The sequence below is a fragment of the Euprymna scolopes genome, chromosome 45, assembly GCF_053919585.1.
Source record: "Euprymna scolopes isolate OS-2025 chromosome 45, ASM5391958v1, whole genome shotgun sequence".
NCBI lineage: Eukaryota > Metazoa > Mollusca > Cephalopoda > Sepiida > Sepiolidae > Euprymna > Euprymna scolopes.
Window position 1 is genome coordinate 25,756,504 of NC_136526.1, and position 14,063 is coordinate 25,770,566.

A 14,063-nucleotide genomic window follows, 5' to 3' on the forward strand; every position below is an offset into this window, starting at 1 on the left:
GAAACTTTCTTCAGATTTCTTTAATTTATATTATTTAAGAAACTTTCTTAAGATTTCTTTAATTTATATTATTTAAGAAACTTTCTTAAGATTTCTTTAATTTATATTATTTAAGAAACTTTCTTAAGATTTCTTTAATTTATATTATTTAAGAAACTTTCTTAAGATTTCTTTCATTTATATTATTTAAGAAACTTTCTTCAGATTTCTTTCATTTATATTATTTAAGAAACTTTCTTCAGATTTCTTTCATTTATATTATTTAAGAAACTTTCTTCAGATTTCTTTAATTTATATTATTTAAGAAACTTTCTTAAGATTTCTTTCATTTATATTATTTAAGAAACTTTCTTCAGATTTCTTTAATTTATATTATTTAAGAAACTTTCTTCAGATTTCTTTCATTTATATTATTTAAGAAACTTTCTTCAGATTTCTTTCATTTATATTATTTAAGAAACTTTCTTCAGATTTCTTTCATTTATATTATTTAAGAAACTTTCTTCAGATTTCTTTCATTTATATTATTTAAGAAACTTTCTTCAGATTTCTTTAATTTATATTATTTAAGAAACTTTCTTAAGATTTCTTTCATTTGTATTATTTAAGAAATTTTCTTAAGATTTCCTTAATTTATATTATTTAAGAAACTTTCTTCAGATTTCTTTAATTTATATTATTTAAGAAACTTTCTTCAGATTTCTTTCATTTATATTATTTAAGAAACTTTCTTCAGATTTCTTTAATTTATATTATTTAAGAAACTTTCTTAAGATTTCTTTCATTTATATTATTTAAGAAACTTTCTTCAGATTTCTTTAATTTATATTATTTAAGAAACTTTCTTCAGATTTCTTTCATTTATATTATTTAAGAAACTTTCTTCAGATTTCTTTAATTTATATTATTCAAGACACTTTCTTAAGATTTCTTTCATTTATATTATTTAAGAAACTTTCTTCAGATTTCTTTAATTTATATTATTTAAGAAACTTTCTTAAGATTTCTTTCATTTATATTATTTAAGAAACTTTCTTCAGATTTCTTTCATTTATATTATTTAAGAAACTTTCTTAAGATTTCTTTAATTTATATTATTTAAGAAACTTTCTTAAGATTTCTTTAATTTATATTATTTAAGAAACTTTCTTAAGATTTCTTTCATTTATATTATTTAAGAAACTTTCTTCAGATTTCTTTCATTTATATTATTTAAGAAACTTTCTTCAGATTTCTTTCATTTATATTATTTAAGAAACTTTCTTAAGATTTCTTTAATTTATATTATTTAAGAAACTTTCTTAAGATTTCTTTCATTTATATTATTTAAGTAACTTTCTTCAGATTTCTTTAATTTATATTATTTAAGAAACTTTCTTAAGATTTCTTTCATTTATATTATTTAAGAAACTTTCTTCAGATTTCTTTAATTTATATTATTTAAGAAACTTTCTTAAGATTTCTTTCATTTATATTATTTAAGAAACTTTCTTAAGATTTCTTTCATTTATATTATTTAAGAAACTTTCTTAAGATTTCTTTCATTTATATTATTTAAGAAACTTTCTTCAGATTTCTTTCATTTATATTATTTAAGAAACTTTCTTCAGATTTCTTTCATTTATATTATTTAAGAAACTTTCTTCAGATTTCTTTACTTTGTATTATTTAAGAAACCGTCGTCAGAGTTCTTGCATTTATATTATTTAAGAAACTTTCTTCAGATTTCTTTCATTTATATTATTTAAGAAATTTCTTCAGATTGTTCATTTATATTATTTAAGAAACTTTCTTCAGATTTCTTTCATTTATATTATTTAAGAAACCGTCTTCAGATTTCTTTCATTTATATTATTTAAGAAACTTTCTTCAGATTTCTTTCATTTATATTATTTAAGAAACTTTCTTCAGATTTCTTTACTTTGTATTATTTAAGAAACTTTCTTCAGAGTTCTTTCATTTGTATTATTTAAGTAACCTTCTTCAGATTTCTTTCATTTATATTATTTAAGAAACCTTCTTAAGATTTCTTTCATTTGTATTATTTAAGAAACTTTCTTCAGATTTCTTTCATTTATATTATTTAAGAAACTCTCTTCAGATTGTTCATTTATATTATTTAAGAAACTTTCATCAGATTTCTTTCATTTATATTATTTAAGAAACTGTCTTCAGATTGTTCATTTGTATTATTTAAGAAACTTTCTTCAGATTTCTTTCATTTATATTATTTAAGAAACCTTCCTCAGATTTCTTTCATTTATATTATTTAAGAAACTTTCTTCAGATTTCTTTCATTTATATTATGTAAGAAACTCTCTTCAGATTTCTTTCATTTGTATTATTTAAGAAACTTTCTTCAGATTTCTTTCATTTGTATTATTTAAGAAACTTTCTTCAGATTTCTTTCATTTGTATTATTTAAGAAACTGTCTTCAGATTGGTCATTTATATTGTTTAAGAAACTTTCTTCAGATTTCTTTCATTTATATTATTTAAGAAATCTGCTTCAGATTTCTTTCATTTATATTATTTAAGAAACTTTCGTCAGATTGTTCATTTATATTATTTAAGAAACTTTTGTCAGATTGTTCATTTATATTATTTAAGAAACTTTCTTCAGATTTCTTTCATTTATATTATTTAAGAAACTTTCTTCAGATTTCTTTCATTTGTATTATTGAAGAAACCTTCTTCAGATGTCTTTCATTTATATTATTTAAGAAACCTTCTTCAGATTTCTTTCATTTATATTATTTAAGAAACCTTCTTCAGATTTCTTTCATTTGTATTATTTAAGAAACTGTCTTCAGATTGTTCATTTATATTGTTTAAGAAACCTTTTTCAGATTTCTTTCATTTATATTATTTAAGAAACTTTCTTCAGATTGTTCATTTATATTATTTAAGAAACTTTCTTCAGATTTCTTTCATTTATATTATTTAAGAAACTTTCTTCAGATTTCTTTCATTTGTATTATTGAAGAAACGTTCTTCAGATGTCTTTCATTTATATTATTTAAGAAACCTTCTTCAGATTTCTTTCATTTGTATTATTTAAGAAACCTTGTTCAGATTGTTCATTTATATTATTTAAGAAACCTTCTTCAGATTTCTTTCATTTATATTATTTAAGAAACTTTCTTCAGATTTCTTTCATTTATATTATTTAAGAAACTTTCTTCAGATTGTTCATTTATATTATTTAAGAAACTTTCTTCAGATTTCTTTCATTTAGGTTATTTAAGAAACTTTCTTCAGAGTTCTTTCATTTGTATTATTAAAGAAACTTTCTTCAGATTTCTGTCATTTATATTATTTAAGAAACTTTCTTCAGATTGTTCATTTATATTATTTAAGAAACTTTCTTCAGATTGTTCATTTGTATTATTTAAGAAACTTTCTTCAGATTGTTCATTTATATTGTTCAAGAAACTTTCTTCAGATTTCTTTCATTTATAGTATTTAAGAAACTTTCTTCAGAGTGTTTTCATTTGTATTATTTAAGAAACTTTCTTCAGATTGTTCATTTATATTGTTCAAGAAACCTTCTTCAGATTTCTTTCATTTATAGTATTTAAGAAACTTTCTTCAGAGTTTTTTCATTTGTATTATTTAAGAAACCTTCTTCAGATTTCTTTCATTTATATTATTTAAGAAACCTTCTTCAGATGTCTTTCATTTGTATTATTTAAGAAACGTTCTTCAGATTTCATTCATTTATATTATTTAAGAAACTTTATTCAGATTTCTTTCATTTGTATTATTTAAGACACCTTCTCCAGATTTCTTTCATTTGTATTATTTAAGACACCTTCTCCAGATTTCTTTCATTTGTATTATTTAAGAAACCTTCTTCAGATTTCTTTCATTTGTATTATTTAAGACACCTTCTCCAGATTTCTTTCATTTGTATTATTTAAGAAACCTTCTTCAGATTGTTAATTTGTATTATTTAAGAAACCTTCTTCAGATTGCTTTCATTTGTATTATTTAAGAAACTTTCATCAGATTTCTTTCATTTATATTATTTAAGAAATTTCTTCAGATTGTTCATTTATATTATTTCAGAAACTGTCTTCAGATTTCTTTCATTTATATTATTTAAGAAACTTTCTTCAGATTTCTTTCATTTGTATTATTTAAGAAACCTTCTTCAGATTTCTTTCATTTGTATTATTTAAGAAACCTTCTTCAGATTGTTAATTTGTATTATTTAAGAAACCTTTTTCAGATTTCTTTCATTTGTATTATTTAAGAAACCTTCTTCAGATTTCTTTCATTTATATTATTTAAGAAACTTTCTTCAGATTTCTTTCATTTATATTATTTAAGAAACCTTCTTCAGATTTCTTTAATTTGTATTATTTAAGAAACGTTCTTCAGATTTCTTTCATTTATATCATTTAAGAAACTTTCTTCAGATTTCTTTCATTTGTATTATTTAAGAAACCTTCTTCAGATTTCTTTCATTTGTATTATTTAAGAAACCTTCTTCAGATCGTTAATTTGTAATATTTAAGAAACCTTCTTCAGATTTCTTTCATTTATATTATTTAAGAAACTTTCTTCAGATTTCTTTCATTTATATTATTTAAGAAACCTTCTTCAGATTTCTTTCATTTGTATTATTTAAGAAACTTTCTTCAGATTTCTTTCATTTGTATTATTTAAGAAACCTACTTCAGATTTCTTTCATTTATATTATTTAAGAAACCTTCTTCAGATTTCTTTCATTTATATTATTTAAGAAACCTTCTTCAGATTTCTTTCATTTATATTATTTAAGAAACCTTCTTCAGATTTCTTTCATTTGTATTATTTAAGAAACTTTCTTCAGATTTCTTTCATTTATATTATTTAAGAAACCTACTTCAGATTTCTTTCATTTATATTATTTAAGAAACCTTCTTCAGATTTCTTTCATTTATATTATTTAAGAAACCTTCTTCAGATTTCTTTCATTTATATTATTTAAGAAACCTTCTACAGATTTCTTTCATTTGTATTATTTAAGACACTTTCTTCAGATAGTTCATTTATATTATTTAAGAAATTTTCATGAGATTGTTCATTTATATTATTAAAGAAACTTTCTCCCGATTGTTCATTTGTATTATTTAAGAAACTTTCTTCAGATTTCTTTCATTCGTATTATTTAAGAAACTTTCTTCAGATTGTTCGTTTATATTATTTAAGAAACCTTCTTCAGATTTCTTCCATTTATATTATTTAAGAAACTTTCTTCAGATTGTTAATTTGTATTATTTAAGAAACTTTCTTCAGATTTCTTTCATTTATATTATTTAAGAAACCTTCTTCAGATTTCTTTCATTTATATTATTTAAGAAACTTTCTTCAGATTTCTTTCATTTGTATTATTAAAGAAACTTTCTTCAGATTTCTTTCATTTATATGATTTAAGAAACTTTCTTCAGAGTTCTTTCATTTGTATTATTTAAGAAACTTTCTGCAGATTTCTTTCATTTATATTATTTAAGAAACCTTCTTCAGATTTCTTTCATTTGTATTATTTAAGAAACTTTCTTCAGATTTCTTTCATTTGTATTATTTAAGAAACCTTTTTCAGATTTCTTTCATTTATATTATTTAAGAAACCTTCTTCAGATTTCTTTCATTTATATTATTTAAGAAACCTTCTTCAGATTTCTTTCATTTATATTATTTAAGAAACTTTCTTCAGATTTCTTTCATTTGTATTATTTAAGACACTTTCTTCAGATAGTTCATTTATATTATTTAAGAAACTTTCATGAGATTGTTCATTTATATTACTTAAGAAACTGTCTTCAGATTGTTCATTTGTATTATTTAAGAAACCTTCTTCAGATTTCTTTCATTCGTATTATTTAAGACACTTTCTTCAGATAGTTCAGTTATATTATTTAAGAAACTTTCATGAGATTGTTCATTTATATTACTTAAGAAACTTTCTTCAGATAGTTCATTTATATTATTTAAGAAACTTTCATGAGATTGTTCATTTATATTATTAAAGAAACTTTCTCCCGATTGTTCATTTGTATTATTTAAGAAACTTTCTTCAGATTTCTTTCATTCGTATTATTTAAGAAACTTTCTTCAGATTGTTCGTTTATATTATTTAAGAAACCTTCTTCAGATTTCTTTCATTTATATTATTTAAGAAACTTTCTTCAGATTGTTCATTTGTATTATTTAAGAAACTTTCTTCAGATTTCTTTCATTTATATTATTTAAGAAACCTTCTTCAGATTTCTTTCATTTATATTATTTAAGAAACTTCCTTCAGATTTCTTTCATTTATATTATTTAAGAAACCTTCTTCAGATTTCTTTCATTTGTATTATTTAAGAAACCTTCTTCAGATTTCTTTCATTTATATTATTTAAGAAACTTTCTTCAGATTTCTTTCATTTATATTATTTAAGAAACTTTCTTCAGATTATTCATTTGTATTATTTAAGAAACTTTCTTCAGATTTCTTTCATTTATATTATTTAAGAAACCTTCTTCAGATTGTTCATTTGTATTATTTAAGAAACTTTCTTCAGATTTCTTTCATTTATATTATTTAAGAAACCTTCTTCAGATTTCTGTATTTTGTATTATTTAAGAAACCTTCTTCAGATTGTTCATTTGTATTATTTAAGAAACTTTCTTCAGATTTCTTTCATTTATATTATTTAAGAAACTTTCTTCAGATTGTTCATTTATATTATTAAAGAAACTTTCCTCAGATTGTTTATTTGTATTATTTAAGAAACTTTCTTCAGATTTCTTTCATTTGTATTATTTAAGAAACCTTCTTCAGATTTCTTTCATTTATATTATTTAAGAAACTTTCTTCAGATTTCTTTCATTTATATTATTTAAGAAACTTTCTTCAGATTGTTCATTTGTATTATTTAAGAAACCTTCTTCAGATTTCTTTCATTTATATTATTTAAGAAACCTTCTTCAGATTGTTCATTTGTATTATTTAAGAAACTTTCTTCAGATTTCTTTCATTTATATTATTTAAGAAACCTTCTTCAGATTTCTTTCATTTGTATTATTTAAAGAACTTTCTTCAGATTTCTTTCATTTATATTATTTAAGAAACTTTCTTCAGATTTCTTTCATTTATATTATTTAAGAAACTTTCTTCAGATTGTTCATTTATATTATTTAAGAAACTTTCCTCAGATTGTTCATTTGTATGATTTAAGAAACCTTCTTCAGATTTCTTTCATTTATATTATTTAAGAAACCATCTTCAGATTTCTTTCATTTGTATTATTTAAGAAACCTTGTTCAGATTTCTTTCATTTATATTATTTAAGAAACCTTCTTCAAATTTCTTTCATTTGTATTATTTAAGAAACTTTCTTCAGATTTCTTTCATTTGTATTATTTAAGAAACTTTCTTCAGATTTCTTTCATTTATATTATTTAAGAAACTTTCTTCAGATTTCTTTCATTTATATTATTTAAGAAACTTTCCTCAGATTGTTCATTTGTATTATTTAAGAAACCTTCTTCAGATTTCTTTCATTTATATTATTTAAGAAACCTTCTTCAGATTTCTTTCATTTATATTATTTAAGAAACTTTCTTCAGATTTCTTTCATTTATATTATTTAAGAAACTTTCTTCAGATTGTTCATTTGTATTATTTAAGAAACCTTCTTTAGATTTCTTTCATTTATATTATTTAAGAAACCTTCTTCAGATTGTTCATTTGTATTATTTAAGAAACTTTCTTCAGATTTCTTTCATTTATATTATTTAAGAAACCTTCTTCAGATTTCTTTCATTTGTATTATTTAAGAAACCTTCTTCAGATTGTTCATTTGTATTATTTAAGAAACTTTCTTCAGATTTCTTTCATTTATATTATTTAAGAAACTTTCTTCAGATTTCTTTCATTTATATTATTTAAGAAACTTTCTTCAGATTTCTTTCATTTATATTATTTAAGAAACTTTCCTCAGATTGTTCATTTGTATTATTTAAGAAACTTTCTTCAGATTTCTTTCATTTATATTATTTAAGAAACCTTCTTCAGATTTCTTTCATTTATATTATTTAAGAAACTTTCTTCAGATTTCTTTCATTTATATTATTTAAGAAACTTTCTTCAGATTGTTCATTTGTATTATTTAAGAAACCTTCTTCAGATTTCTTTCATTTATATTATTTAAGAAACCTTCTTCAGATTGTTCATTTGTATTATTTAAGAAACTTTCTTCAGATTTCTTTCATTTATATTATTTAAGAAACCTTCTTCAGATTTCTTTCATTTGTATTATTTAAGAAACCTTCTTCAGATTGTTCATTTTTATTATTTAAGAAACTTTCTTCAGATTTCTTTCATTTATATTATTTAAGAAACTTTCTTCAGATTGTTCATTTATATTATTTAAGAAACTTTCCTCAGATTGTTCATTTGTATTATTTAAGAAACTTTCTTCAGATTGCTTTCATTTATATTATTTAAGAAACCTTCTTCAGATTTCTTTCATTTATATTATTTAAGAAACTTTCTTCAGATTTCTTTCATTTATATTATTTAAGAAACTTTCTTCAGATTGTTCATTTGTATTATTTAAGAAACCTTCTGCAGATTTCTTTCATTTATATTATTTAAGAAACCTTCTTCAGATTGTTCATTCGTATTATTTAAGAAACTTTCTTCAGATTTCTTTCATTTATATTATTTAAGAAACCTTCTTCAGATTTCTTTCCTTTATAATCTTTAAGAAACCTTCTTCAGATTTCTTTCATTTATATTATTTAAGAAACTTTCTTCAGATTTCTTTCATTTATATTATTTAAGAAACCTTCTTCAGATTTCTTTCATTTATATTATTTAAGAAACTTTCTTCAGATTGTTCATTTGTATTATTTAAGAAACCTTCTTCAGATTTCTTTCATTTATATTATTTAAGAAACCTTCTTCAGATTTCTTTCATTTATATTATTTAAGACACTTTCTTCAGATTGTTCATTTGTATTATTTAAGAAACTTTCTTCAGATTTCTTTCATTTATATTATTTAAGAAACCTTCTTCAGATTTCTTTCATTTGTATTATTTAAGAAACCTTCTCCAGATTGTTCATTTTTATTATTTAAGAAACTTTCTTCAGATTTCCTTTATTTATATTATTTAAGAAACTTTCTTAAGATTGTTCATTTATATTATTTAAGAAACTTTCATCAGATTTCTTTCATTTATATTATTTAAGAAATTTCTTCAGATTGTTCATTTATATTATTTCAGAAACTGTCTTCAGATTTCTTTCATTTATATTATTTAAGAAACTTTCTTCAGATTTCTTTCATTTGTATTATTTAAGAAACCTTCTTCAGATTGTTAATTTGTATTATTTAAGAAACCTTTTTCAGATTTCTTTCATTTGTATTATTTAAGAAACCTTCTTCAGATTTCTTTCATTTATATTATTTAAGAAACTTTCTTCAGATTTCTTTCATTTATATTATTTAAGAAACCTTCTTCAGATTTCTTTAATTTGTATTATTTAAGAAACTTTCTTCAGATTTCTTTCATTTGTATTATTTAATAAACTGTCTTCAGATTTCTTTCATTTGTATTATTTAAGAAACTTTCTTCAAATTTCTTTCATTTGTATTATTTAAGAAACTTTCTTCAAATTTCTTTCATTTGTATTATTTAAGAAACTTTCTTCAAATTTCTTTCATTTATATTATTTAAGAAACTTTCTTCAGATTTCTTTCATTTATATTATTTAAGAAACTTTCTTCAAATTTCTTTCATTTGTATTATTTAAGTAACTTTCTTTAGATTTCTTTCATTTATATTATTTAAGAAACTTTCTTCAAATTTCTTTCATTTGTATTATTTAAGAAACTTTCTTCAGATTTCTTTCATTTATATTATTTAAGAAACTTTCTGCAGATTGTTCATTTGTATTATTTAAGAAATTTTCTTCAGATTTCTTTCATTTATATTATTTAAGAAACTTTCTTTAGAGTTCTTTCATTTGTATTATTTAAGAAACTTTCTTCAGATTTCTTTCATTTATATTATTTAAGAAATCTGCTTCAGATTTCTTTCATTTATATTATTTAAGAAACCTTCTTCAGATTGTTCATTTGTATTATTTAAGAAACTTTCTTCAGATTTCTTTCATTTGTATTATTTAATAAACTGTCTTCAGATTTCTTTCATTTGTATTATTTAAGAAACTTTCTTCAAATTTCTTTCATTTGTATTATTTAAGAAACTTTCTTCAGAGTTCTTTCATTTGTATTATTTAAGAAACTTTCTTCAGATTTCTTTCATTTATATTATTTAAGAAACTTTCTCAAATAAAATTCCTAAACTTAAGAGTAAAAGGTCCCTGTAATAAGACTTTAAGACTTTTGTGTCATAAAATATATTTCTCATCTAAACTGAATAGGTTTTTTTTTTTATTCACCAATGACATCAACAGAATTTTACCTTGGTTCTTAGGGGCTCAGGATATCCACCTGGTGGTTCTCCAAGCAAACCCTGGAAATATTCAACAACAGAAACAGGGAAGGACAGTTCTTCTGCTCTTTCTTCAACATCTTTGGCACTCAATTTATTTTGCACCATGAATTGTGCCATGTCACCCACAACCTTTGATGAAGGGGTCACCTGAAAAAGAGAAATTGACAATGAATAGAAATGGAATATTTTATCTTTACTTTTTTCATTCAATTGAAATATCAGTTTATCTTTCATTAAATATTTGCAAGATGCAATTTCCCTGTAGAAATCTGAGTACTCATGTGCAAATAATGTTGGTTCTTAAAATGTTAACTCTGAAACCTATCTGTGAAAAAGATCAAAAAGGTCATATTGTTTCGTTTAATATAAATTATTTTATGAACAGCTTTATAAAAGCAGAAAACTTTAGGAAAATGGGAAAAATCTAGAAAACTGAAAAATACAGCTCACATACCAATGCTAAAACTGGCGTTTCATCAGAATCTTCCAGCAATTTAGATAAAGTGTCAGAAGATACCAAAATACTTAGCCAATCAGACTGCAGCAGATGATAATCGGCAATTGCAAATTAAATAAAGCATAAAATTCAACAAGAAAATTGATTAAAGCAATCATAAATTACATCGAGTTAAGATAGACATTTCAGTCTCAAGAAGGAATTATTGAATTTTGTCAGAAAATAAAACTTACAGGATGAAAGAAAAGTTGCAGAACATGTGCTTGTATCTACAAGTTATAAATCACATTTTAGAAAGAGAGAAAAAACTAAAAATAAATAATGCAAGAAATTGTTTTTCTTTTTCATTCTAAAAATAAATCACAAAAAAAATCCTAATCTAATGCTTCACTCTAATGCTACAAAAAATGCAGCCAAACGATAATCTCTCTCTTTTTTCGTTTCAGTTTATCAATCAGTGTATAGCTCACAAGTTACTTTTTTGTTTTAAACTGTTTTTTCACTCCAAACAAGGCACAGTGTTACTTTGATGCAATGAGTAACTGCTCAGGACCAAATTTACAGAGATACTATGTTAGGGAGGTGAGTAGCAAGAGGTGTGTTCACATTATACTTGAACTTCTGCATGTCAGTAGAGTCAGGGAAGCAGAATCCGGGAGAAAATTCGAAAATCTAGCTAAAGGTCAAGAGAGAAACTATTTTGAGTAAAAGGCTTTGCGGCATATAAGGATTTTTTCTATAGTGTGGGTGGGATTTTGCTGCTTATTGAGTTAGTCGAGAGTATTTACATCGAGGGGGCACAAGAGCTTTGAATTTGTCAGAGCACATTCCATTAAAATACTTGTAAAATAGGCACAAGGATACCACATTTCTGTGATGGGACAGAGGCTGGAGTTTGGTTGTTTGTGTGGGAGCTATTAGGTTGGATATTCTTTTTTAAGAAGCAAGAGACAGATGTGGCAACAATATTCCATGCATGAGTGAATACTGACTTTGTAGAGGTACAGGATTCTCTTAGGTGTGAGTAACCTTCTAGCATGGTAAAGGGAGCCCACCTTCTTTGCAGCAGCCTTGGCAATGAGTTCAATATATTTGTTCCAATTCATGTTGTCTGTGAATACTAGTACAAAAGAAGCAACTTTCCAGCAGTCAGGAAAGCAAGATTCAGTAAGAGTGTTAAAGAGTTTGGAGAGAACCAGGACAACCTCACCAGAGTATTTTTTTTTTTTTAATAGTCTAACAGGGATGAGATCAGGCACACATGCCTTCGAGGTGTCAACGTTTTTTTATGACATCACAAACATGGGAAGGGGTGATTTAAAGATCAGTGACTGAGGTCTTCTGTTCACAAAGGTAAATTTAAGAGGGTGTGGATTGTTTGGTTTAAAGTGGAGTTAGAGACAAACCATTGAGCATGAGTTTGCTTTTTCGGTTGTCATGTAAACCTCAAAGTTGTTGGACAGTGGGGGAATGGTTAACTGCCAATTATTCCTACAGTGTTATACATTTTCCAGAAATCGCCATTTCCTAATTTCTGTCAGTCACTGGTAACTTTGGAATACCTTTTTCCAAAACTACCTTTCTTCAAAAATAAATAAACAGCAATAATAAGTTCTTTATAAAACAATGTGCAAGTTTGGGTTATTCATTAAGTAATACCTTTGGTACATCACCAAGCAGCTTGTTAGCCACTACATACATCTGTTTGATATTTTCAAACTGGTCTGCAAGTCCAAGACTGAATGCTTGAAATTGGAGATTTGTGTATTGACCGCCTGAAATGAAAATAGGATTATTTTTTACAACAAACAAAACCAAAAGTTTAGCATTCAATTTCTCCATTTTCATAAGTGCATCAATTCAATGTATGGGTCTACCGATAAAATGCTATTCTTTATTTAAGCTTGACACGCCATGCAGACACGGTTTGTCAAGCGCGAGTTTAAAATAGCTATAACTGCATTTAAAATAGCAAATCAACTCTTGACTATTGTTTCTGAAGGAGAAGAATCTGAATAACACTTATCAAGCCATTGCTTTGTTTGAGCAGTATTTTTTTCCCATCAGAAAGCAATGCTTTATTAACACATGAAATTCATATTTTTCAAAGTTTGGAAAATTTGCAATTTGTAAACTAATAATCCACCTGACATTTTTTTTATTGATTGACTGATAAAAACTTGATCAGAATAAACTAATACATATATATTTTTTAAATAACTTAAAAATCCAATCCAAATCAGATTTTGCCTCTTATTATATTCAGGTTTAATCGATCAACCAATTACCTAAAATGTGAACGCACAGAGTTTAACATAAAAATGTGCATAACAAAAAAAAACACGAGATGATGCAGCTCTATCATTTATGAAAATAAATAGTTTTATAGTTTAAGATAATTAAGAATTTACTTGTCTCCCTTGCAGACAAAATTAGGCATAAGGTCATTTCTTAATGTGGGGAAGGAGACACTCCGGACGGGGGAAAAATGTAAATTTAAATTACCTGTCTTCAGTTGTTAATCCAAATAATGCAGAGAAAATACAAAACACAAATAAAGTTTATCATTTGCTGTAAATCAAGAATAGTTTTTATTTAACATTTGATAAAGCTGCACTTAATTTTTGACAACAATTTATTTGTTGTCTTGCGATAACACAATCATTGATAGAAAATTCATAAGAATGAAGACTGTAAAATTGTTGGAAGAAAATATAATAGAACTAGTAATACCATCGACCGTAAAACAATTTGGATAATCACAGATTTTAAAAGTGGTTCAAAAATAGTAATATTGTGAAAACAAAAGCAATTTAAGTTTTCAAAATACCACCATTTTGTTTGAAAATATCCTTTTTACATGCATTAATAAATAATAATCTACATCGTCATTTGAAGAGTTTTTAGCAAATTAATGATAAAAATGTTAACAGCCACTTTGCATCAGATTTTTTTACCCTCCTTGTTTCAAGATTCATTACCAATCTCCTATAAGTATTTTACCAATCTCCTATAAGTATTTTACCAATCTCCTATAAGTATTTTACCAATCCCCTATAAGTATTTTACCAATCCCCTATAAGTATTTTACCAATCCCCTATGA

General features: G+C 23.8%; 1 protein-coding gene across 3 annotated transcripts in view; it reads right to left on the minus strand.

The window, feature by feature from the left end:
- The window catches only part of LOC145269297 (pyruvate carboxylase, mitochondrial-like), a 402,794-nt gene that overhangs the window by 36,516 nt on the left and 352,215 nt on the right, over positions 1-14,063 (minus strand). For all 3 annotated transcript variants that reach the window (XM_080124986.1, XM_080124984.1, XM_080124985.1), the window contains exons 17-18: positions 12,619-12,734; positions 10,470-10,649 (exon numbers count right to left, since the gene is read on the minus strand). In XM_080124986.1, the coding sequence (XP_079981112.1) occupies positions 10,470-10,649; positions 12,619-12,734 (296 nt within the window). The remainder of the gene's footprint in view (positions 1-10,469; positions 10,650-12,618; positions 12,735-14,063) is intronic.